Source organism: Caretta caretta, chromosome 4 (genome assembly GCF_965140235.1).
Source record: "Caretta caretta isolate rCarCar2 chromosome 4, rCarCar1.hap1, whole genome shotgun sequence".
NCBI classification, from domain to species: domain Eukaryota; kingdom Metazoa; phylum Chordata; order Testudines; family Cheloniidae; genus Caretta; species Caretta caretta.
This window is the reverse complement of record NC_134209.1, coordinates 75658810-75685818: the sequence shown is the minus strand read 5'-3', so window position 1 is coordinate 75685818 and position 27009 is coordinate 75658810. Positions and strand designations below refer to the sequence as shown.

Genomic DNA, 27009 nt, shown 5'->3' with positions numbered 1-27009 from the left:
ATTAATACAAGAAAATGGAAAGGACTAAAAGCCTGATCCTGATCCTATTTCACAGATTCACAGATTTTAAGGCTGGAAGAGATCATTAGTATGATCTTCTGTATAACACAGACCATAGAATTTCACCCAATTACCCCTCTATTGAACCAATAACTTGTGCTTGACTTAAACATGTGCTCTAGAAAGGCATTCAGTCTTGATGTGAAGACATCAAGAGGTGGAGAATCCACTACCTCCTTGGTAGTTTGTTCCAATGGTTAATCACCCTTAATGTTTTGTTTTTTTTTAAAAAGCCTTCTTTCTAAATGGAATTGTCTGGCTTCAACTTCCAGACATAGTGTTTTATATGCCTTTCTCCACTAGATGAAAAAGCCTTTAGTATTCAATATTTATTCTCTATGAAAGTACATATACACTGTCATTAAGTCACCTCTTGATCTTTTTTGGTAAGCTAAACAAATTGAACTCTGTGTCTCTCACTGTAAGGCATTTTTTTCCAGCCCTTGAATCATTTTTGTGGCTATGTTTTTGCCCCCTCTAATTTTTCAACATCCTTTTAAAAATATGTACACCAGAATGTACACAGTATTCCAGTGTCAGTCTCACTAATGCCATATAAGGATGTAAAATCACCTCTCTGCACCTACTCACTATTCCTCTGTTTATACATCCAATGATTGTATTAGCCCTTCTTGCCACTGCATTGTACTTGGAACTCAGGTAGAGTTGCTTGTCCACTATGACTGCTAAATCCTTTTCAGAGAAATTGTTTCCATGAGATCTTTACTTATTCTGCAGGTATGACCTGCATTCTTTATTCCTAGATGTATGACTTTTCATTTAGCTGTATTAAAACTCATTTTGTTTGAAATCAGTCCAGTTTACCAGCTGATCCAGTGTTGTATATATTGAAGGCAGTGGGTGCAGAATTAGGTCTAACAGCCAATGTCCTCATTCAGCAAAGTGCTTACACACATGTGGAGGACAACTGGTTTGAACTAAAGTCAGCTTTGCGGGAAATGGCACACAAAGTCCTAGGAGTGATTAAACCAGTGCCAAAAAGGATAAGGGGGAGGGTTGGTGGTGAAATCATCAAGTTAAAAACTCCATTGAGGGGAAGAAAGGGTAACCTTCAAAAAAATGGCAGCCCAGTGGCTTGAGCAGTGATAAGATGGCATATGTGGAGGCAAAAAAGGAGGTCAGAAGAAGTATTGTGACAGCTAAAGTATGGCTTGTGATGAGCTATATAACCGACTATGAGGACATGAAGGACAGAAGGCCATCTATAAACTCCCCAAGGCAAGAGAGAAAATGATGAGGGATGTGAACGAGTTTGCTTACATTAGAAATGAATATGGTATTTTGTAAATGAATGGTGAATCAATCAACGAAGTTTGGAGTGATTATTTTGAAAGAGTGATCGATGAGGAGAACCCAAGGCTGGAACTGAGAACATGTAAGCCAAATTGGGGCATGATAGATTGTATACAGGAGGAAGACATTGCAGAGGAATTTAGGAAAATGAAAAAGAAGAAAGCCCCTAGCTGGATCCAGTACCAGTGGATCTGTTGAAGTTATTGGTAAGTGAAAGCATCAAATATCTTAGAAGTTTGTTCAATTATATTCGTAAGAAAGGGAAATATCAGATGAATGGCATAAAACTTTATGGTGCCTATTTTTAAATATGAAGGAGATATAATCGCTGACCCCAGATAGGGAAGGGGTAAAAAAGAAGAACAAAAGTATGTGATTAAGTCTAATTGAAGTCAGTGTGTCTTAAGCATCCTGATTCTGGGCCTATATCCTGATTCTACTGCCTTTTGCCACTGGCTTCAGGATTTGGCTGTAACTTTTTGACAAAGATAACTTGTGATTACATTTTCAGCAGTTCTACAACTTCAGCAACATTAATGGATTTAAACCATGCTTTTCATAAATTGAATTCATACTAATACTTTTTATACTACCTTTCAACACAATGCAATTTGAAATGGTTGCAATATTATAAGACATTTAAGCAATCTTCAACTCATTCAGCCTGGCTGACGAGTGGCTTCCTTTGCTTCAGTTGACATTAAAGCTTCTTCGTGGATAAGCTGTCAGAAGATACTCAGAGAGAGTGTGACTGCTACTTGCTTCTGAGAGCTACAGAGTGCCACTTTTGAGTTCTGCAACCTCATAAATTCGGGAAACTTGGGACTACTGTTGAGCTAAAGTTAGGTCATGCAGAGCTGGTGTCAAACCACTACATTAACCTATTGTAAAGAAGTGCAGTCTTTTTTTTATCATATTATCAGCTGTCATCATATGATTTAAAGTAAGAACATTGTAAGTAAAGCAAGAAGCTGATCGCTGACATGGACGTTACGAGAACTGATCAAAACAAAAGTGAGACCACTGAACGACTATACACAAGGGTAAAGGTGATAAAGACAAGTTTCCAAGGTATAAAAAATAATTCCCAAGGCACAAATGAAGAAGCTGAGAAACACCCAGCAAAATGAAGACCTCATCGTAGAAACAATGAGAGTCTGACAGGAGATCAGAACCAATACAGGGAGGTCACTGCAGAACAGGTGTCTGTGCTCTGAAGTGTATGTACTTTAGCAATTTCTGCTAAATTAAAATCTGATGTGATGTGTTCAGGAAAAGAAGATGAAAAGCTGATGGCTGTTAAAAAAATTGATATGCCAGATCTAAAAAAGCAAGGTGAATAATATATACGTTAATGCTTAATATATTTAGAACAATTACAACTGATTTTCATTTCTATTATTAAATTATTATTGCATTTGCTTTAAAAATAAGAAGCTTCCTGCCTTTAACATAAACACTAAAAGAAAATAACTAAAAGCTTTAAACTGATTACCTGCTTCACAGTAGGGTGATTGCAGTCAATTGCCAGTACCTCTGTAGTCTGTGTAGCTCTGCTTTCTAGTTAATTCTGAAAAGTTCGTTGACATGCAGCTATCACATACTGATGTAATGTGGAATTTTCTAAGATTTAATAACGAATTCCCATCTTAGTTTTGTACTCTAGTTTTGTAAATATCACAAAGTAGGCAATATAATATTATCTTTCATCAAGTCTGAAGTTAGAATGAGCCTATCCCTCAAATATTTGGTCGGACACTTTACCAAAGGGTAGATGCAACTGATTAATATTCATATCACCCACTTCTATTTTTCTTTGCAACATTACCTTATCTGGCCTTTTAAGGTAAAAGCAGTATATTATTGAATGGTAAAAGCTGTATATTATTCCTAGAATATTCCTCAGAATCTGGTTTCTAATCAATACCACAGGATATGCTAAAGTCTGTTCAATAATTATGTCTCCAAACAGCCTAAATAATACTTACATTCTTGGTGTGTGAGAAGGTAATTGACAATAAAACTGTAAAACATCTTACTTTTCAAATTTTCCTTCTTCCCTCAGATTTTTCTTGTATCTCACCAAATTTTTGCAATGAGCAAGGAACAAAAAAAAAATACATCTTTCTTGGTAGGATCAGAATGTGCTTTAAATAGGATGAATAATGAAATGCAACACAAATTATGTGATTTCTTAGAAAATTACAATTAAACCCCCACTCCAAAATTTTCAGAGCAGAATGGGATTTTAGTAAATTACTTCCCATTAATGTCAATGGGAGTTGTGTAGCAAAAATCCATTTGTGATTTTTTTGGAAGAAAAAAGACAATGTTCTTCGGAAGAAAAATACTTTTTAGAAATTTGTAAAGATCAAGAGCTTTAGGAACTCACAGGCTGGAGAAGGTAATTGTATACCGTTAAATCGGTCCCCTATTACACTGAATAACAATTGATGGCGTTGAAATCTCATTTCTCAAAATCCCTTTAACTTTTTAACATGCTACCTGAATCTGGGGTATATCATTGGGTACTCTGGAGATATTTACAGTACAAATAACCAGTGGTTACCTCACTTTTTCAGGTGTTTATTATTATGCATGTGAGAGTACAGCATATTAGCCTTCCCACAATACCTTATTTCTTTCTCAGTAGTGATATGTAGAAAAATCTCCATACTGCTCATACACAGACAGGTACTTCCATGCTGAAAGCATGTTTTTATTGCTTGAGCAGTTAAATTTTAGGGCAATAACAAGCACTAACAGTAATAATTCAGCTGTGTTTGACCACTCTTTGCAAAACATGTTCTGCTCCATGGCCATAACCAAGCTGTTTCTGCTCAGTTCAGGAGCTTTCCCAACTGAAACTAGGAGATGATCAATTCAGTACAGAAGCTGGTTATGGAAATCCATGTAGCGGTACTGGTCATATTCTACATTCTTCCCAAGTGAAATATATATTCCAGTTTATACCACTTAATCCTCACGTTAAGATTTCAAATGGAGCTTAGTGTGGAAGGCTTTGCACTGGTCATCTCAAATGAAGAGAATTTAGGGTGACCCGATAGCAAGTGTGAAAGATCGGGACAAGGGTGGGAGGTAATAGGCACCTATATAAGAGAAAGTCCAGAATACCAGGACTGTCCCTATCAAATCAGGACATCTGATCATCCTAAGTGAATTCCAGCCTTAGTGTAAAAGAGGAGTTACTTATGGATGGTTGTCAGGCATGCCTTTTTCTAAACCAATAAGTTGTGGGGTGGGTGAAAGCAATGACAGAGGTCAAGTAGAGTGATCAGGACAGTAGCCCTCTTAGAGCTACACTCGAGAGCTAGTAGATCTAGATTTAAAATAAACAAACACTGGGAGAGTGCTTTACAATCTGACTGGAAAGTGATGATTTAGTGAAATGAGGTTCCTGGAATTTAAAGGTAAGATAAAAATAGAAGCTGCATGTCAGCTCCTTTCAACCATAAGTGCTAATCAGGGCAGATGGATCTAACTCTAGCTGGGGGTGCTTAAATCCCTTCGGATCTATTTGCAACCTGCTGCACATAGGTCTTTTTACATTAGGCAGCAGTTTTCAGCAAACATTTCTCACATCATCAGTGATTTTGCAGGTGTAAGCTTCCCAGATGAGTGTTTGCTTTTAAAAGAGATTCCTCTTTCTCTCTCACTGCCTCTTTCTTTGTTGGTCAGTATAAGGTAAATAAGTTTGCAGCAATCTACATGATTTATACAATACTACTGTGATATTGATTCTCATTTTTGCAGTGAGCTGAATGCAACTGATGACAGAAAAGCTGTAACAGAAATACAGTCACGTGCTAGATTGTGCCTTTAGGCACAGTCTCAATTAAGGGTTGGTGCACTACCCCTGAAGGCATTGTAACTCAGAAACATGCCTCTATGTCACAATTCCTCTTTGCTCTGATGCAGTAGTAATTCGCTGTGGCCTATAACAGCAGTGCAGGAGGGTTACCAAATATTCCCCATCTGTGAGTGCCACCATGTCTGAGTTTTCCATTCTTCCATGGCTCAGCTCAATAAAGTGTCAAACACAATGTTCGCAAAAAGAAAAGGAGTACTTGTGGCACCTTAGAGACTAACCAATTTATTTGAGCATAAGATTTTGTGAGCTACAGCTCACTTCATCGGATGCATACTGTGGAAAGTATAGAAGATCTTTTTATACACACAAAGCATGAAAAAATGGGTGTTTACTGTAAAAAGATCTTCTATTCTTTCCACAGTATGCAAACACCCATTTTTTCATGCTTTGTGTGTATAAAAAGATCTTCTATACTTTCCACAGTATGCATCCGATGAAGTGAGCTGTAGCTCATGAAAGCTTATGCTCAAATAAATTGGTTAGTCTCTAAGGTGCCACAAGAACTCCTTTTCTTTTTGCGAATACAGACTAACACGGCTGTTACTCTGAAACGAAACACAATGTTATGTTTCACACCAGTCTTCCCTGCTGGAGTTTCATTTATTATTAGTATTAAACAAAATCCCTCACTCTGGACTTCCCCAATCATTTCTAGGGTTTCACAGTTACCCTGCTATCAAGGCTTCACCATGTTTTCACCCAGGAAGGCCTCCCATTAGTTTTGCTATTAAGTCTGTGCCCCAGCTCCCTCTATGCAGGTAACTACTCTGGACCTTTGGCACTGCTCTTTCCTAAGCAAATGTCATCCTTCCATTCTCCATGGTGAGGCTCACAGCATCTCTTTTTTCCAATCCGTGGTCTATGTGTGTTTGAGAAGCAGGCTCAGACTTTTATCTCCTGCCTTCTTCACATTATCAGTAATATGACTCCGAGCCTACATTCCCCATCAGTTGCTCCAGACTACATCCCCAGAAGTCCTGGTTTTAAAGGGTAGAAGCCTTATAACAGCAGTGCTGGGTCATGCCTTCACTTTCAGGACCACTACCTTTTACAAACAGCCAATTACAATACCCTCTCTGATGGCACAGCTGCCCTGCCCAGTGAGTAGCGGGGATGTAACACAAGCCCTGCCTGTTCTATACCTTCCTACCTGTCTGTTCGGGCTGCTTTGGACAGTTAGTGAGTGTGAAGCCTTGCTTACTACTGTGTGCCAGGATGGCTGTGCAGGAGTGGAAGGCTCTTGCTCCTTTCCCTGGGTGCTCAGTGTATGTCACAATCTAGTCCTGTGTGTATAATCTATACAAAGGCAGGTTACCCTGCTATTGCATGGCTGTCATTGAGAGCTTCTGCTGAAAAATGATCCATTAATTCTTTTTGTAAGAATACATGTCTGCTCGTGACATTAGTGACTGAATTTTATTCTCCACCAAGCTCTTGTCGCTGTGCTTTAGTTGTCTACCTGGTTCTGACTGTCCTAATGCAGAGTTAGCTACCTATCCAGGAGAGAAGAAATTTCTGTAGGTGTATAGAGCATAAAGATACTGGGGATCAATTGGTATTAAAGCTGTTATATAAATGTAAGTTATAAATATATCGTTATTCAAATACTTGAACATGTGTGGGCTTTTGTTAAATCATGGAAAATTTGATTTTTTATTTCAAATGTTCTCATATCAACATATTATATTTTAATAGCAATTATTCCTTATGGTTCATTACAAAGAATTATTAGTAATGAAATATGTTGTTAGTAATGAAATACTATCACAGAAAGAACACAACATTTAATGAGTACCAGAGTCATATTCTGCATCATAACTACATCATATGATGATTAATGATGATTTTTCATTATAAAATATGTTAATCAAGGAAATAGGTTTATAGTCCCTCTTCCTTCCCAGTTTCATTAATTAGTAATTTATGTTTGCAAAATTATAATCATTCATTCACAAAGGACAGCCTACAATATGTTAGACTAATTATCACTTGTGTTTATTTTAAGAGTTTTATTGATTCAATACCTTTCCACTTTTAATACAACAAATATTCAAAAAGATCTGTTTACCGTGGTAGAATTTGTGGGAGGCTTTGAGGATGAAGAGATATTGCTTCTCTCCTTCATCCCTAACCCAAAGAGGCATATGTGTAATACAACGCTTATCTCTGTGGAGATAGGTGCTGTGAGAGTGCATATTTATCTAGGAAGAGATTTTCAAACGTGCCTAAAGATTTTAGGAGCAAAAGACCCATTGAAACTCAGTGGAACTTGTGCTCTGAAATCCCATATGCCCGTTTGAAAATCTCTCCACTGTTGATACATAAATAAATATCAACTTCGCTTCAGCCAGCTAGGCATAAATAACAAACAAAACAAAACAGAAGTCACTAAGTATAGATTTAAAAAGGCTCTGAATAAGAAACCACATTCCTTCTTCATATAATGGTCTGGAGGTTTTAGTTAACATATATTATCTCCCAAGTCTGTCACTCTGCATATCTTTATGACTACCAGCCTATCTCTTTCTCTAGTCCTCTTCACCTCCCAGCTCCGCTATTCTGTTCGTTTCCTGTCATTGAGAAGTTAGTGATAAAGCTTCCTTGACAAATAAAAAAATTTAACTACACCCATGCTGTTTACCCAGTCATAGCTGAGCAATAACAATGTCAGAATCCTTTAAGAAAGATTGAGTGTATTTGTGTATTATGACTAAGATATTATAGCAGTTACTATAAAGGAAGATTTTACCCCTGCAAACGCATTTCAGTGTATTTAAATCAGTTCCTTTGCATCCCCTGGTTTAAGATATACTGCAAGTAGCTTATAACTCGTGATGTGCCAGAGTAGCAATTTTTGTGGCCAGCCATCCGTGATCTTTTCTAGTTCACAAACAAAGTGGAAAATTTGACATTTGCTACACTTTCATCTACTGTGCGTTGAAAAGTTAGGTTTGAATAGAGCCTGTCTGACACAAAAGACTGGCTTCTTTCCAGTTCTGATGTATTCTGTATTGCTACATTTCACTGGACTAGGCTGACACAACATGATGCAAGAAAATATGATGCAATGCCGTGCAACTCATCAGATTAATTTGGCTGGAGCATATTGGATTCAAAACTATCTTGGTACATTGTGGCAGATGAGAAGCTCTTGGGAAGCAAGATAATTTGTGCTGGTTGCAAATGACTTGCAGCAGTGGATACTGTTTATGTTTTAAATCACATAATCATTTCTGTTTTTATTTAAATAGATCTCCTTTCCATGAATGTTAAACCATCAGTTGAAAATGTTTTGCTTATATATTACAGTGCAATAGCAGAAATTTGTTATAATATGTCGTAGTATTTCTTTATATAGAGATACACTCTTACTTTTTTGGATACACAACTGTCTGTTTTAATTACAACAGTTGAATATTTACATGTAATAACTGTTAAAAAGATTAATTATTTTGTTGTATTATTTTATTAAAGTAGCACTCAAAGAGCCCATTTAGGATCAGAGACCCATTGTGCTGAACAAACATTAGGAAAAAAATAGAAAAAATCTTCCCAAGTTCAAATAAAAAAGAACAGCTTGCTGACCTCACTGGTGTGCATGGGTTGTGACAATTGTGGCTGCTGATGACTCCTGCCGAGCGAGGGGGGAAGGGAATTCTCTCTGTCCCTGAGGGTTGGCTTCTCCCCCCAACAGGGCTGTTCTTTGTCCCCTTAGGATACAAACTTTATATTGTTGAAATATAGATTTTTAAGACATACTGCTTACTTATTTCAATTTTATACCAGAATCCTCACTAACCTGTGCTGTTTTTGTTTGTTTGGGTACATTTCATAATTTAACCCAGATAGTGGTAGTACCCTGGAGGTACCCAGGATTTAGGTAGTGAAGAATCTGAATGTATGCACTTTCACTGAAAGCTAGCTTTCTCTACACTTTAACTCTCCCTTTTCTGGTCAAAGGCATCACTTTGCAGCAAATTCCCTCCAGCCAGAAGAGATAGATAGGATTTCTTTCATAACTCATTAATGTTGCTTCTAGCCTGATAACTCACAATTCTTTCTGGGTGAGCATCACTTTTATGAGTTCTGGTCTGACAACTCAAATAGCACTGAGGGTAGGAAGCTAGATGGTATAAAGCCAGAATTCACAAGGCTGGAGTCTCTTGTCAGGGAACTGAAATTGAGACTCAGGTTCTTGCCTAGAGCTGGTTGAAAATTTTCAGGCTGAACTTTTTTCAAACTGAAATTTGGATTTTCAACAAAACAAAAAAAAATTACAGATAGCATCTGCTTTTCTGGCAATTTTACTTTTTTACTCTCAGAATCTTGAAAAATGAAAACTCTTCAGTTTTTGCTGAACACTTTAATGAAAACAATTTTCTTCATTAACATCTTTCCCCATTTTCTAAACTGTTCTGTTCTTGCCCTTTCTGCCAGAGACAGGCTGAGAGCACCACATGCAAAGCGTCTCTTCATGCGCCTGTCTAGTGTTCCCCTTCCCATCCCTTTCAAAATGTTTTTGGTATGCACAAAATCCATTTTTTCAGTAGATGATTCGCCTCCTCCTTTGCTTTCCTACAAGGCCCCTCTGATTTTACAGTCTGTGCGGTCTGGGTCTTCATAATCTAGTTATTGTAGTCTCAAATTTCCATTCTTTCAGATTAAGGCCTATGGAGTAAAATACTGTTATCTCTATGTTGACACAATTCTAACATTTTTCAACTCTGAACCTGTTATAAGCAGGGACTGCTTAAAAGAGAGATTCTGCTCTTGGAATTTGATGTAAATGTGAAGAAGTTTGAGTTACAACACCTCTTAACTCCACTGAAGTTGTTCTAAATTTACCCCATAGGAATGAGAGCAGATTCTTCACAGGGTTGGAAGAAAATGTAATTTACATCCATTTAGACTCCCTTAAGCAAAATTATGGCTTAATTTACACTGATGTCAAAGGAGTAAAACTAGTGTGAGATCAAAATTAGATCCTACTATTTACCTTGGAATTTGATTTATGTGGTCTGTTGAAAATGTCAGGAAATACCATCCCATTGTATAAGGAAACATTTAGCCATGTAATCTAAAACAGTTTAAGGTCCATTGTATTATCCATTATGTTGCAATTAAGACTAAAGTATATCTTCTAATTAGTTTTTAGTGAGGCTTTTATGCCACACTGGAGAGCAAGGTGTTAAGGAGCAGCTCTGAGCTCAGGCAGCCTCACCCATCCACATGTGCAAAGTCTGTACAAGCTAGAGGCAGGGCTTTAAATGGGGCAGCAGAGCAAGTCAGAGGCAGGCAGTGGAAGGGAGCAAATGGCTGCTCTGAGGGACAAATACTGGCCAGAGGCTCATTGCCTGAAGCTTGACACCACAGACCTGTGCAAGCCCATGAAAGAGAGGAAGGTGACTGAGTGTGCAGGTCAGAGACTTGATTGGACTGATTTACTCTGGGTAGCTAAAGGAGACTGGGGTAGAAGTGGTCCGGGGGCCAGTGGCTTAGCACCCCAAGGTGCTGAGTGTAGCTGCTCACCACTGGGTCCTGGCCCAGAGGCTGGTGGTGAGGGCAGGCCCAGGCTCCTCTCTACCCACTGTAACCCTTCTGCCCATCTGAGTTCAGAACAAGGGCCGGGTTCAGTATCTAGGGGTTCCATTCCAATAACACAATGCAAAACCAGCTCGAGCCCCCACCCAGTGACCTGGGACAAATATATACCACCCCTGCTGGGCGCCTCCGAGAGGCAATACTTCCTCTCTCACAAGCACAGAGTCTGAGTGTAGCAAAAAGCCTTTTAATAACAGAGAGAAACAATGTGGCATTATGTTGGGGAAACACCACCAACAGGATTCATAACACAACCCATGAGCAAAAAACCCACCCCAAGCAAATTGGGGCATGTCCTTTCCCTTTGGTTCTTGAGTCTAGCAACCCAAAATCACTCAAAGTCCCCAAAATCCAACGACCCAAAAGTCTCTGTCCCTGGTCAGGGCAGCCCCAGAGTTCAAAAGTTTATCTGCAGAGTTTTACCTCCTAACCTGGGTGGAGATGGGGGGGGGGTTAAGGGGAACCTTACATGGTCCAAAGATGATTGCCCCACTCTCCATGGGGCTCCGCTCTGCCAGCCACCCCCCCATGAGCTGCTCCAGGCATCCGACAAACTGCTCTGCTCCACCAGCCACTCTCTTCTGCCAGCCGTCCCGCAAACTGCTCTGCTCCACCAGCCGCTCTGCTCTGCCAGCTGTCCCACAAACTGCTCCACCATATATCTTCAGGCTCCCCCATTACTTAACACAACACTCAGTGATTTCAGCTCTTCGTAAGTTTAGCTCTTTTGTGATTTCAGCTTGTAGTAGGGGAGCCTCAGTGCTGGTGCACCATTAGCCCAAAGTGAACTCAGCTCAGTAGCCTGTAACTAGACTCCTAATGGAATCAAAATTAGCTCTGATATTCCACAGTGAAGAGAGGAGGAAGTGCAATTAGCATGTAAGGCCCTTACCAGAGGGCCCATACCACCAAGTATTAATACATATCCCCAGCCTTTCTCCATTCACTGGGGTTTGGAACGCATGACCCTTGCCTAGCAAGTGCTGCTTAGTCCATCATAACAAAAGGCCAAGTACAGTTCCACTGTCCTTGATTCACATAATCAGGATAATAACAGTTTATTCCTGCCCCCATAACAGAGTAACTGGGGCTCCTACAGCAGCCAAAGTGACCATCTAGGCAGGGTGGGTGTGCCTATGCCAATGAGATCAGCCCCTGAAGTTCTTTTCCACAACCCACCATGACTCGCCACCAGATGTCAGGGTAGAGCTCATCCTGACTCTCCTTACACCACTAAGGGAGGACATTACAAATAGTAGAGTCTTCACCTAGGGTGAGAGACCATCTGAAAAGACCTTGACCATTCAAGGGCCCAGACCCCAAATTCCCTGTGCTTAAATCCTTGGGGACAGGAGCAGAGAAGGACAGGACTGTGTTTTAACAGGGAGATGATCTGCCAATTCCTGTCTGACCTGAGGGAGCACTGCTGGTGATTGTTCACTTTAAACACACTCATATGCAGCATGTTCAAAATGTACCTCATTCTAGATCACTGGTCCTCAAATTGTGGGGTTCACCCACCTAGCGGGTCATGGAGCACCACACAGTATCACTTTGCCCCAGCTCTGCTCAGTTGCTGACTCCAGCCACGGCTCCTGCTTCCAGCCACTGCTCTGACCTGCAGCTCTGTCCTCAGCCTCTGGCTTCTGGCCTAGCCGCGGCTTTACACCTGGCCGGAGCCCCTGTCCCACCCCTGGCTCTGACCATGGCTCTGCTCCCGACACTGCTTCTGCCCCCAGACCAAGCCACAGCTCCGGCCCTGTTCCCCACTGTGGCCCTGCTCCCGGTTCCAAACCGTGGCTCGGGGGAGGAGGTGTGGACAGAAGTAAGAGGCACTGTGATGTAAAAAAATTGGGGACCACTGTTCCAGATAGATACAGCATGGACCCGTGGCCAGTAGGAGACTATCCTATATAAAGAGAATGTTTTAAAGTAAAAATAATAAATACGTTTGGCATCACGCGGGTGAGAAAGTCTCACAATGGAGTTAAGTTTCTGTCTATACTAGAATAATCAAATACTCTCTCAGTGCTCAGAGTAACAGCCATGTTAGTTTGTATTCGCAAAAAGAAAAGGAGTACTTGTGGCACTAACCAATTTGGTTAGTCTCTAAGGTGTCACAAGTACTCCTTTTCTCTCAGTGCTGTGATAATTTTGTTCCGTAAAGTTGTGGGATACCCAGTAGCTTTTTATATAAGTATGTAGGAACATAAAAGTAGCTTCAGGTAGTGAAATTTTGTCATTGCCAATAGGCAGAGACTGGTGTTAAGTCACAGCATATCATCACTTGTTGGCTTCTGGGAAAAAGGAATGTTAGAAGGGTACTCTGGAATCTAGACACAAGCATATAGCACTAGGAGAATCTGCTTCTAATTCCTATCCCGCCACCCATGAGATGTTCATTGTGTGTAATGTTTAGCTTGTTCATGACTGATACGAATGAATTTTATATGGGTACCACAATAATAGGAACCTTAGAAATACTTTAGATAGATGTTTGGTAAATGTTATAGATAAATTAAATAGAATAATGCAATTGGACTTTAAGTGTAATCAGCCTGATTTATTTTTTGTAGGGAAACACACACACAAAATGCCCAGTATAGTGGTTAAATTTAAGATTAGTCTCTCATTACTAGTTATATATAAATTTGCCACAAAAACAAAACTCGAAGTATCATAGCTACTTTTCAAGTATTGTAAATACTCGTGTGTTCCAATAAAAATAGATTCTTGATGAGGTATTTTGTGTTAACTTATTCTCAACACACATTGCTGGTATAATAACAGTTGATAGAGAACAAAAGATTTGAAAAAGTGCCCAAAGTAAAGAAATCAGAGACTGACTGTTGTGGCAGCCATTGTGTAGAATAAGAATGTTTGAAGATTTGGGGACAGGTCTTATTCAGGTCATAGCTCCACTGAAGACAGTTTACACTTGAGGATATACCTCTCTTTTAAACTCTGAATATTTCACTAAGCAGTACATTTTCTTTATTGTGCTCCTACTTTAGAGAAAGTTATTAGGGTGTTTAGTGACCATGTGCAATTGTATGTGTGTACTTGTCAGACACCTATTTTGAGTTAGGTACATCCAAACTCGAATGTTACATGGACTTCAACACTACTAGAGAAGTAACTTGTCATTCAGAAAGTAAAATATGTTTAAAGATTAAATTAGAAGAATATGGTATGATGGCAGTTAGTGCTTGAATGAGAAATAATACTTCCTGGGTTGCCAAGCAACCAGCAAGATGTGTGTCAAATCCAGAGACAGATCTAAATGAATAAACAGAAGAGTTGTCTACTTTAGTTTTTGTTTCAGATGAGTGAGAGGGGGGCCCTTTGGTAAGTTAACTGGAAGGATTGCTGAGAGTTCTTTGTATCCTTCTGGGGAATTCCACAGCTTGCTTGACCCTTTTCTTTATTCCTTATCAATGATTTATTATTAATACTAGGTACAGAGTTCAAACTATTTAGTAAGTTATTGTTAAATTGCTATCCTATTCCTAATGGGAAAAATAGAGCTTTTAAGATGGAAGCCACCTAACACTGAGTTTCTGTATTAATATGCTACCCTTAACCTTCAAATTCATTTTTTTTCACTCAAGATATTGCTTTATTATATGAGAACATATAACATAAATGGGAAAATACTGCAGATAAAAGCAGAAATCTCTGTTCAAATGAAAAAAACCAAACAAACCATGAATTCACTTCAACTGTTTTCACAGCCTTCTCTGTTCATTCTCCACAAATATTTGTAGGAGAGATTTGTAATTGTTTGCAGGAATGTTTGTGGCAAGTAAATGTCTTGTGGAAGCTCATTTAGATACATGTTTGTGGGAAGGTTGAGACTGGAAGTGCTTATGAAGACATCTTTAAATCTCTTTGATTTCCTTCCTCTTCGTTATAGATGTTTCTCTAATGAAATTGCCAGGCAAAAAAAAAATTAAAAATTAAAACCTGATTAAAGGAAATAGCTTTTTATGTTATAAAAGAATCAATGGTACAACCCACTGCCATACAATAAGTGGATAAGAACTTTTCAGGATTAAAAACAATTTGTAGCTATTTATATGGACAATGGGAGAAGATAGTGTAAATGTTGTCCTGAGCTTCGAAATGGCCATTACTGTCTCCCCAGCAGAAGACTGAGCTGATACAGTTTTTGGCTGATCAGAGACTGATACTTTGATAGATAGCTGAGTCCCTCCACCTCAGCCAGTAAAATGACTTTGGGTCTGGAATCCATGTCAGGAGACACCTTGGAAGGAAGGAGGATAAAATAGTATGTGTCTGGTGCCCAGGGGAACAGGAAATGCATCTGCAACCCTCTGAATCTTAGGAGAGGAAAGGAGGCTCCAGGGATGCAGCCTGAGGAAAGTGAAGTGTCACTTCTGATGGAGCGCACCATTCCTGGATGAACCTACCATGTGTTAGATGCCCATATTGCTCTGAGAGTTTGCCTCCAGGGTTGTGGTGTGGTTGTCATAGCTACCAATACTAACCAATTATTGTTCACGAGTGTGTGCACAAGCTCAGGCCTGTCTCAGGGATGAGGAGGCAGCAGTTATAACATCTATAAGGGCTATAGATCAACCACTGATTACTTGGAATGAGGAGAAAACATCCCTTGAGGGCAAGTTATTGTGTAATTGCCCATCATGGGTTATTTTGCACCTTTCTAAGGAACATCAGGTATTGGCTGTCAGACATTTTACTGGACTAGTCTGATCCCTACATTTCTGTGTCATCCAGTCAGGGAGTAGAAACAATATTATGTGGCTTAGGTGACCAGCTCCTCACCACACAGAATGACTGGTAATATTTGAAGATGTAGTGGAAGTATATTCATTGAAGGACAATTCATAGGCTAAATATGTATAAAGTGTTAATCGGACAATTGTTAATAAATAATAATAATAATAATAATTAATAGTAAGAAGAAGAAGTATTAATAAAATCAGAATATATTCCCCTATGTACAGTTCATCCAGATTTAGTCTTCTGAGTGTAAAAAGAACAGGAGTACTTGTGGTACCTTAGAGACTAACACATTTATTTGAGCATAAGCTTTCGTGGGCTACAGCCCACTTCATCGGATGCATAGAATGGAACATATAGTAAGAAGATATATATATATATATATAATACAGAGAACATGAAAAGGTGGAAGTAGCCATACCAACCGTAAGAGGCTAATTAATTAAGATGAGCTATTATCAGCAGGAGAAAAAAAAACTTTTGCAGTGATAATCAAGATGGCCCATTTAGACAGTTGACAAGAAGGTGGGTGTGAGGATACTTAACATGGGGAAATAGACTCAATATGTGTAATGACCCAGCCACTCCCAGTCTCTATTCAAACCCAAGTTAATGGTATCTAGTCTGTATATTAATTCAAGCTCAGCAGCTTCTCATTGGAGTCTGTTTTTGAAGCTTTTCTGTTGCAAAATTCTGTGTGTCTACTTTAACTCACTTTCTCTGCTTATTTTAAAAAAGGGATTCAGATCTCCTTTTCTTTAGCTAATTAAGTTTTACAAACACGCCAACAGACATTATTTATATGGTGCTGTTCTCAGTGGAATAAACCTTTTCCTTGTTAATTTGCTAATACAACTAATACAGTTAATGACACATTTTTCTTTCTATTTTTTAATTCCAGCAAGAAAAGAGCCAAGAAAGTTCAAGAAATAAAGGTAAGTACTAGCTATTTTTAAAATGCAGAACTATTTTAATGCCATTATCAGGAGCCTAATCTTCATAGGTGTTTAAAATAATCTTCATGTTATTTACTGAGTGTTTTAGTGTGATATAGAACCAAAGCCAAAGAACTTTTGACAAACCTACATAGAAAAAATATATGTAAAAAACCTGGAGTTCACATTTCTACATTTCCAACCCTTGCATAGAGTTGATCCCAATTTTATTTACAAATTAATCCGGGCCTCAATAGACCTCCTTAGGAAACAATAATATTCTGTGTTTTAGGCAAGCATTCACTTCTTTATATTTATTTGCCATTGCAGTTTTCCTACATTTCAGTGATTATACACTAGATTAAAATATTATATCAGTGTAAAACAGCATGAGGCATGGAAATTGAAGGTCCTGGACCATAGGTGTTGAGTTTTTCTTTTCCCCAGGAATGCTCCACCCCCGGTCTGCACCGAGACCCCACCCCCACTCCACTCCTCCCCTAGGGCCCTGCCTTCACTCTGCCTTCTTCCCCAAGGCCCTGCCCTCGCCCCAGCTTCTCCTGCCCCTGCTCCTTCCCCTCCCCAAGGCCCCCGCCCACTTGCAGCTCTCCGCCCTCCCCCCTTCCCCAGCCACCAATCAGCTGTTTGGCAGCACCTACAATCAGCTAAGCCAGGGTGAAACAGCTGATTGGGGATGCTCCAAACAACTGTGGCTGAGCACCGCTATTTTTTCCCCATGGAGTCAGTGCCTATGGCCTGTACCAAAAACTGGTCAATCTGGCTGAAGGAGGTGCAACAGATCTGTCTGCATAAAATGATTTCCCTTTTCCATCAACTCCATGGGAGCTCCACTAACAACCAGATCTGTTGTAAAAGGGCAGAGAATTCGTGCTCCACCAGATTCTCCTGCCACTCAAATTCAGGGGACAAACTCAAGAGTTACTTCAGCTAGTGTTTAGCTTCTGCAGTTATTTGCACTGATTACTCTTTTATACTATTCTAAGCAGGCTCGAAGGCAGTGGCAGTCCAGGGAGCCCCTTCTCAGTCTAGTTCTTGCAGGAACTGTGCTGTGCAGATACAGAATTGAGGGAGAGGAATGGAGGGAGGAACAGGTGCCATTACAGAAGCAAGGGCCCTCCATGTGGATTCATTTTGCTTCTTAGAGATCTCAGGAGACCCATGTACTTTGGGATTTGAACCCTTTGCCATTTCCACATGAGGAAGCAGACCACATTCCTTTGGCACAAGAAGTATAAAGAAATGCTGTGCATGAAAAACTTGTTGGGTTGCCAAACCTAATTTCCAATATAGGTCTAATTTATTTCCACATATTATTTATACTGTGGTAGTACCTACAAGGCCCATCCCCATTGAGCTAGGCACTGAATAAGTATATAACAATCAGAAAGTTCCTGCCCTGAACAGTTTACTGTGCAAATATAAGACAAAAGACAAATGGTGGATACAACACAGACAGGATGGGTGCAAGTAACAGTGAGATCATTCAAATTAGAGTGTTATGCAACAATCACAGCATACCTGCTGCCTAATCATTATCGAGTTTTTTGAAGCCATTATAGCAGAGTTGATTTTTAAGAATATATTTGAAGGAAGACAGATTTTTGCAGGGAACTGTTTCCACCCAAAGTTGCTTGTTGGAAAGCTTGCCAAATGGTTAATGCAGGCTGGCATCACTGAGAGGTCAGACTATAGGCAGGGATCAATGTCTAGTTAGTACCACAATAGAGGTGAGAGATAGTGCAAGGATAAGCCATAATGGGCTTTAAAAATAAAGACAAGAGTTGGTGTTTGATGCAGTGAAGAAGGGGGAACCAGCTGAAGGATACAAAAAAGAAGGGTGACATAGTTGAAGAGACATACCAGGAAAATGCTCTTTGCAACAGTGCTTTGAGTGAACATAAGTGTGCGAGATAACATCTGTCAAGCCAGAGAAGTGGAGGCTGCAGCAACATGTACAGGAACAGAGAGGTCTAGCAATAGAATTTTATTTGATAAGATATTTATTGGCTTTTCTGTATAGTAACCTTTTCCACTATATTTATTATCATAATTATTATCATAATTTTGATGCTTTATCTGTATTGCATTTACTATTACTTTTTTGTTATGCCACGGGAGGAAATGTTGCTGCAACACAAAGCAAAACAAAATTAAACATGAGGCAGTTGAACAGAAGGGGAAAAACACTAAGCAATTAATATAAGTTAAAGTCCAAGAGGCTAGAATCTAATTTATGTATTGTATATGCAGCTTATTATAACCTCAAAAAACACAAAGCACTGTTAGTAGAAATTGCATATGTATATACACACTCACACAGTAGTTCTTGCGTTCATTTGTTCTCCGATGCTTCCTTGGCACAGCAAAGCCTGATTTTGCTTCTGAATAACAGGTAGATAGATATATTACAGTTTGGGTCTTGAATTAGTCTGAAATTGTATTTCTATTTTTTAACTGCACTACTGACACTGGTGCTGCTTACTTGTTCATTAATGTCCTGGTGAAGTGCTTAATTGTACTGTCTGAACTAGGTGTTACAATTTACAGTAAATAAAACAATAATTAGTATATATATAAATATAAAGCCTGCTTTCAATAGTCACAATTTGGGCCCCACTACACTAGAGCGGTCTAAAGATGTGGGCCAGATCTTTAGCTGGTGTACATTGTTATAGCTCTATTGACCGCAATGGAGCTATAACATTTTATACCGGCTAAGTATCTACCCCATAGTCCTTAGCCTGAAGAGTTTACAATCTAAGACATTTCACTATTGCCCTCGTGCATTTGTGTTTTCTCAGACAGCATAATCCACAGGTGAACCCTTCAGAACTCTCATTGGTATGCCATGATACATTGCTGAAAACATTCACTTACTTTATTCATCAGAACATTTAGGTGAAAATAAATTATAAATTTGTGGATACAGTACATAAGTACGTGCAGCTTGTATCTACCCATGAGAGAGCTCTCAGGCCACTTATCCAATTCTTACAGCATTAAATTATCTGGAAGGTATGTCATGGGACATGCTGATTGGTTAGTTTTTATTTATTGTTTCTGGGTGTTACCTCCATGCAGTGAGGAATATATTAAGGTAGGGAACCAATTATCTGCCAGTTGGCAGGGCTCACATGTTCAGAGATGCATTGGGCTATGAGTTTAGCAGACTAAATAAGTAAATAATTGTCAGGGGCTTACAAAAACTATGCCAAGCACTAGTTTCAGGGATAAATCCATTACCTCCAAGTAGTCAGTTAAATTGGTGTTCAGCTTCATGGTTATGACTTTGACATCTCGAAAGGAAATTTTTAATCTACTGATATTTCTGCATGCTGTGCATATCTCTGTTTACGCTGACAATCCAACTTTGAAGATTCCAGTGATTTGAAAGGACACTGAGGCACAAGGCACTCTCTGGAAAATTGATTCCACTTTTCTGCCAAATAGACACACAGATTGGATTTTACAATAATGTTCATATATTCTTTTTTGCTTTTGTTCATATAGTACTTAGTGCTTTTCTCATGCTTTTCATTGTCACATTTTTCATTCTTTTTCTCTGTGCCATTGTGAAGTTTCCGAAAATGATCCTTATTTTACATGTAGAGGAAGATGTGTTACAGTAGCAATGGTTGGATCAACACTAAATAATGTAAGGTTACATTCAAATTTTAGTTTATAGAAACTCCTTTACTGGCAACAGGGAGTCACATTTCTCCTGTCATTCACTTCATAAAACTAATGTACTGTACCTATTCTTATGGTAAACTTAAAGTAGTTTTAAGTTTCCAAGACAGAATTTAATTATGTTTCCTACATCCTATGCACAGGATAACCACTGTGTACACTGTATGTTGTTCTGAGATAATGCTCTTCTAATTGCCTGATTCTAAAAAGAAGTAATAGACTCCATTAACAATAGTCTTTAATTAGGGATACATAAAACTAATAAACATCTGAAGTTCCTGAAATGTTCTGAACCTTTCAGGACTTCTGTCTTGTTTTAATTTGGAGGGTAAGTGAAGATCATGTCCAACAGCTTTCCCAAAATATAAATCAAGGGGTTTTTTTCTTCCAATTTTAATGATTTGCAGTACCTCATAACTCTTGGCTGCCAGTTATACTCCGATACCTTCTCCTTACCCTGGCATTTCTTTGAGTTTTTACCTTATAAAATACCTATCCAGTTAAGGCTTGATTCAGCATCGTTGAAGTCAATAGGACGTCTTCTGTTGATTTGATTTGGAGTAGGATCAAGCCTTTAGTATCTAAGTATGAGTCTATAATTTTCAGTCCTATAATAAATTCATAGTGATTGTGTTGTATCATTTTTGATGTTGGAGTTTATATTTATATTTTGGTGTTTTTTTTTCCTTTGCTCCTCTGTTCCAGCTGTTACTTCTGCTATCATCCTCCAGTCACTCACACCAAAACTGAAACAAATAAACTAACTGCTTTCTGTCTATAATATTGTCTTCCTTGTTCCATAATATGGATCTCTGAACTTTTACCATGCATAGCTTAAGTCAGAAGATTTGCTTCTGTTTACAAAGTTACATAATTTTAAAATGTTCCAATCACAGCTTTAGAATGTGCTGTCACCCTTCCTTATGTTACTAGAATATTTTTGAGATGATTGTGATTTCGTCAACATCAGAAAGAATATAAATTGTGCTTAAAGTAAGTGAGGGAGTATCCTAACACAAGTCTCTTGTTTAAGTATGTGCAAATTTAAACATAGCATGTGAGTGGTGGTAGAATAGGGCCTTAAAGTAAAGTAATGCATATAAGCTTGGATAAGGGTCTCCTGTATAATTTTAGATATTTTAACATATATGAAATGTAACATACCATAAACTGTTAGAAACTCAAATTAGAGTACTTATGTAAAATTGGTGTACTTGATCTGTTTTAATAGAATTAATCTAAATAAAAACCATAACTAAATTGCAACTAGGATTGCTCAAATGCATATGCCAACAACACAATGATAATAAGGCAAGAAATGACCAGCTAGGACCTTGTCCGACCTTTGCAACCAAATAACTACAGTTTAGCGTTCTCCAATATTCACCACTTCCAGATAAAATGAGCAGCCTTTTAATGCCAACAGTGTGGGGTGCTGAGAAATAGTTTGTGGTCAGTCAGCTAGAATAGCAGAGTTTGCAATAAATAAATAAATAAAGCACTGAGGTACAGTTTGTGGAGGCACAAATAGTCTAATAAATCACTGTGGTTCATGATCAAAAGTTGAACTCACACCAAAGCTGTTTTGAAATGCTCCCACAGTGGAAGTAGAAAAATAATTATAGCTCTATTTCTATTTCCTTTTTATTGATAATGACTACACCGCACCTTTAAGTAGGGGCAGCGGGCAGCGTGGAATCTGGCTGGCTGGCTGAATGAAAGGAAGAGTGCTTTATGGCTTCAGGGCTGCAGGGGTGCGGGGGGGGGAGCAAACTGCTGCAAAAGGGGACAGGGCACCCACTGACTCCTCCACTGGGAACTAGATGGGTGGGAAGGTTTAAAAGGGGCTAGCCCTGTGCATGAAGCCCCCTATTATATGGATCAGGCTGAGGCAGCATCTACCCTCCCTCCCCTTCAGGTGGTGAAATACCAGGTTTGGTCAAGACTTGCTGTGGTCATTGTGCTAGCCATCCCTTGTTTGGCAGGGCTGGGAAGGAATTTTTCCCTTATCACCAGATTGGCCTAGGTGGAGTTGTTGTTTTTTTTGCCTTCCCCACAGTGGGTTCAGCAGGGGCTCTGTTCATGCATGGTATGAAGGGCAGTAAGTTGTAGGTCGCAACTCATTATTTAAGTGTAGGGTGGATATCCAGTGCAGATGCTCCACAGGGAAGGAATACAGAGACCGGGTAAATGGCTTGGAAAAGGACTTAGAAAGGAGGTGCTTGCTAAAGGAGTGGAATGGGGGGATGTTTGGAGCTCCTGTAACTGGTATTGTAGGCAGCCAATCCCCTTTCTCATAGCTAGGGCCCTACCAAACTCATAATCCATTTTGGTCAATTTCACAGTCGTAGGATTTTAAAAATTGTAAATTTCATGGTTTCAGCTCTTTAGATCTGAAATGTCACGGTGTTGTATTTTAGGGGTCCTGACCAAAAAGAAGTTGTGGAGGGATTGCAAGGTTATTTGGGAGTGGGGGGGTGCAGTACTGCTACCCTTACTTTGGTGCTGCTGCTGCTGGTGGCTCTGCCTTCAGAGCTGGGCAGCTGGAGAGTGGCGGCTGCTGGTTGGGAGCCCAGCTCTGAAGGCGGCAGAGCCACTGTTAGCAGCAGAGCAGAAGTAAGGGTGGCAGGGTATGGTATTGGCTCCCTTACTTTTGTGCTGTTGCCTGCAGAGCTGGGCCCTCCGTCAGGAGCCGCCGCTCTCTGGCCGCCCAGCTCTGAAGGCAGCAGCACAGAAGTAAGGGTGTCATGGTCTGGTATTGCTACCCTTACTTCTCTGCTGCTGCTGGTGGGGCGCTGCCTTCAGAGCTGGGCCCCCGGCCAACAGCCGCCGCTCTCTGGCCACCCAGCTCTGACGTCAGCACAGAAGTAAGGGTGGTAATACCGCTACCCTCTTAAAATAATCTTGTAACCACCCTGCAACTCCCTTTTGGGTCAGGATCCCCCGTGTGAGAAACACTGGTCTCTCCCATGAAATCTGTATAGTAGAGGGTATACAAAACACCAGATTTCACAGCAGGAGACCAGATTTCATGGTCCGTGATGCATTTTTCATGGCCATGAATTTGGTAGGGCCCTACTTATGGCCCACCTTAACCGTCCTATAAGGGAAGTGGATGGTAAGGTCCCAGCAATGGATTGGCTGGGGGACCTAGATGGAAAAAGAGGGGGAGCTGGCAAAAGACCCTCCATGTAATTATTGAATGACATGGGGTTACCTGCACTGTATCTGCCAAGTAGTCCCAGACATCTAATAATAAAGTTGCGGCCTGATTAAAATCATATCAAACATCTCCTGTCATTCTTTCAGTATAACAATAGAACAATAGAAACTAATTTACAATCAATGTCCAAGAACCCATTTTACCAAATATCAACAGAACGGAAAAACAAAACAAAATCTAAAGGACTAGCATCCTGCAGTCACTGACTCATTTGAAATCATACTGGGCAGAGCCCAATGTCAATTTGGGTCTTTCACATAATAACTTGTAAGAGAGAGAATAAAAATATAAAAAGGGGCCAAATGGATACTGGCAAATTTTTCAGTTTGTAAGCAATGGCATATGTGCTTGGTTGATTTGAATGGTGTTAAAATTTACAGTACAACTGTTTTTCTTTTATTTAAACTGCATTTTAGAAACTGACTAAAAATTTTCAGGTTTTTGTGATCTGCTACTGATCAGCTGAGCATAGTGTCACCAACACACACAACTAAATGGAAGAATATTGATTGACAGCTCTTTAATTACAGTATTAGTTTCTCAAAATGTTCAATCCTTTTCATTTTACGCTTACCTTAACAATATGAATGCAAAATGACTGTTGACTTAGAGATGAATTTCAAAAATTTAATTCTCTATTATTATGAACATATTGCCAGCCTTTTCTTATTTCATTAACAAACATCTGCCCCTTTTCTAATCTTTAGCTATCAGGAATAAGGAGTATGCCATATGGAAGTCACTTGCATATCTTACTTGTATTTAGCACTTGGAAAAAGATGACACACATACACAATAGCAGTACTCAGGACCAATCCTGTTTGGAATGTGTCAAGGTTCCTCCCCCACTCTGAACTCTAGGGTACAGATGTGGGGACCTGCATGAAAAACCTCCTAAGCTTATCTTTACCAGCTTAGGTCAAAACTTCCCCAAGGTACAAAATATTACACCCGTTATCCTTGGAATGGCCGCTACCACCACCAAACTAATACTGGTTACTGGGGAAGAGCTGTTTGGACGCGTCTTTCCCCCCAAAATACTTCCCAAAACCTTGCACCCCACTTCCTGGACAAGGTTTGGTAAAAAGCCTCACCAATTTGCCTAGGTGACTACAGACCCAGACCCTTGGATCTTAAGAACAATGAACAATCCTCCCAACATTTGCACCCCCCCTTTCCTGGGAAATGTTGGATAAAAAGCCTCACCAATTTGCATAGGTGACCACAGACCCAAACCCTTGGATCTGAGAACAATGAAAAAGCATTCAGTTTTTACAAGAAGACTTTTAATAAAAAATAGAAGTAAATAGAAATAAAGAAATCCCCCATGTAAAATCAGGATGGTAGATATCTTACAGGGTAATTAGATTCAAAAACATAGAGAACCCCTCTAGGCAAAACCTTAAGTTACAAAAAAGATGCACAGACAGAAATAGTTATTCTATTCAGCACAATGCTTTTCTTAGCCATTTAAAGGAATCATAATCTAACACATACCTAGCTAGATTACTTACTAAAAGTTCTAAGACTCCATTCCTGTTCTGTCTCTGGCAAGAGCAGCATACAGACAGACACAGACCCTTTGTTCCTCTCCCTCCTCCCAGCTTTTGAAAGTATCTTGTCTCCTCATTGGTCATTTTGGTCAGGTGCCAGCGAGGTTACCTTTAGCTTCTTAACCCTTTACAGGTGAGAGGAGCTTTCCCCTGGCCAGGAGGGATTTCAAAGAGGTTTACCCTTCCCTTTATATTTATGACAGAATGCCAGACTGATACTGTAGCTAGTTTCATGGTATTGTAAATACATACACTTTTCTGTGCATAAACAAAAGTAATAGGAGAAGGAGAAGGGAAGAACAGCTGAACACTGTTCAACATTAAAATATATTTAGGAAGGAGTCTAAAAGCGACCTTTGTTAAATTGATTGCCTCTGCTAGAAAATGGCCAGAAACGTTGTCAGATACTATCAGATGCTAGAGAATGGGAAATACTTGACAGAAAATATTTTAAACATCTTATAGTATGGCAATCTTTGATATGTCTTTTAATACTGAGCAAAGCAAACTACATTAAAATGTACAATGTACTGTATCTGCTCCTGATATTACATCATATGCACACACTTCATTATATCACTGTATAAACATAATCTTTTGTTCCTGTTTGTCATGGGTCATTTGATACATGGCTGCAATTCTGCTCTCTGACACTGTTCTAAATTCCAATAACTCCACTATTTTCAATTAAGTGATGTTGGTGTAAGCGTGATCAGAATCAGGTCCAGAATATCTTGATACATTCTGATATGGACTGAAGTGATTTGTGTTTGAAGTGATTGAAAAAAAAATCAGTTAAGCTCATGACTTTTTAATCCAAAATGTCCTTCATGCTGGAATAGAATCATGAACATATTTAAATGAACAGTTTAACCATGCCCTTGAAAAGAAAGTTAAACATCTATTTTTTGGTTTGGGTGTCCTTTTGTTAGTAATACTCTAACTCACCTCAGCACAAAATGCAGAGACAAAATTTCTCAATACTTTAGATGACCGCTTCTTGGAGCAAGTGGTACAGGAACCCACAAGGGGAGAGGCAACTCTCGATCTAGTCTTGAGTGGAGCGCAGGTCCAAGAGGTAACTATAACAGGACCGCTTGGAAATAGTGACCATAATGTAATAACATTTAACATTCCTGTGGTGGGAAGAACACCTCAATAGCCCAACACTGTGGCATTTAATTTCAGAAATGGGAACTATGCAAAAATGAGGAGGTTAGTTAAACAGAAATTAAAAGGTACAGTGACTAGAGTGAAATCCCTGCAAGCTTCATGGACACTTTTCAAAAACACCATAATAGAGGCTCAACCTAAATGTATACCCCAAATTATAAAAACACAGTAAAAGAACTAAAAAAGAGCCACCGTGGCTTAACAACCATATAAAGAAGCAGATAGAGTAAAAAGGCATCTTTTAAAAAGTGGAAGTCAAATCCTAGTGAGGTAAATAGAAAGGAGCATAAACATTGCCAAATTAAATGTAAAAATGTAATAAGAAAAGCCAAAAAGGAGTTTGAAGAACTGCTAGCCAAAAACTCAAAAATTTTAATTAATAACAAAATGTTTAAGTACATGAGAAGCAGGAAGCCTGCTAAACAACCAGCGGGACCCCTGGACGATCGAGATACAAAAGGAGCACTTAAAGACGATAAAGTCATCACAGAGAAACTAAATGAATTCTTTGCTTCAGTCTTCATGGCTGAGGATATTAGGGAGATTCCCAAACCTGAGCCATCTTTTGTAGGTGACAAATCTGAGGAATTTTCATAGATTGAAGTGTCACTAGAGGAGGTTTTGGAATTAATTGAGAAACTTAACACTAACAAGTCACTGGGACTAGATGGCATTCACCCAAGAGTTCTGAAAGAACTCAAATGTGAAATTGCGGAACTATTAACTATGGTTTGTAACCTGTCCTTTAAATCAGCTACTGTACCCAATGACTGGAAGATA

General features: G+C 39.3%; 1 protein-coding gene across 4 annotated transcripts in view; it reads left to right on the top strand.

Moving 5' to 3' along the window:
- Positions 1–27009, top strand: part of FSTL5 (follistatin like 5) — a 576686-nt gene that overhangs the window by 83703 nt on the left and 465974 nt on the right. For all 4 annotated transcript variants that reach the window (XM_048847574.2, XM_048847577.2, XM_048847576.2 and 1 more), the window contains exon 3: positions 16536–16569. In XM_048847574.2, the coding sequence (XP_048703531.2) occupies positions 16536–16569 (34 nt within the window). The remainder of the gene's footprint in view (positions 1–16535; positions 16570–27009) is intronic.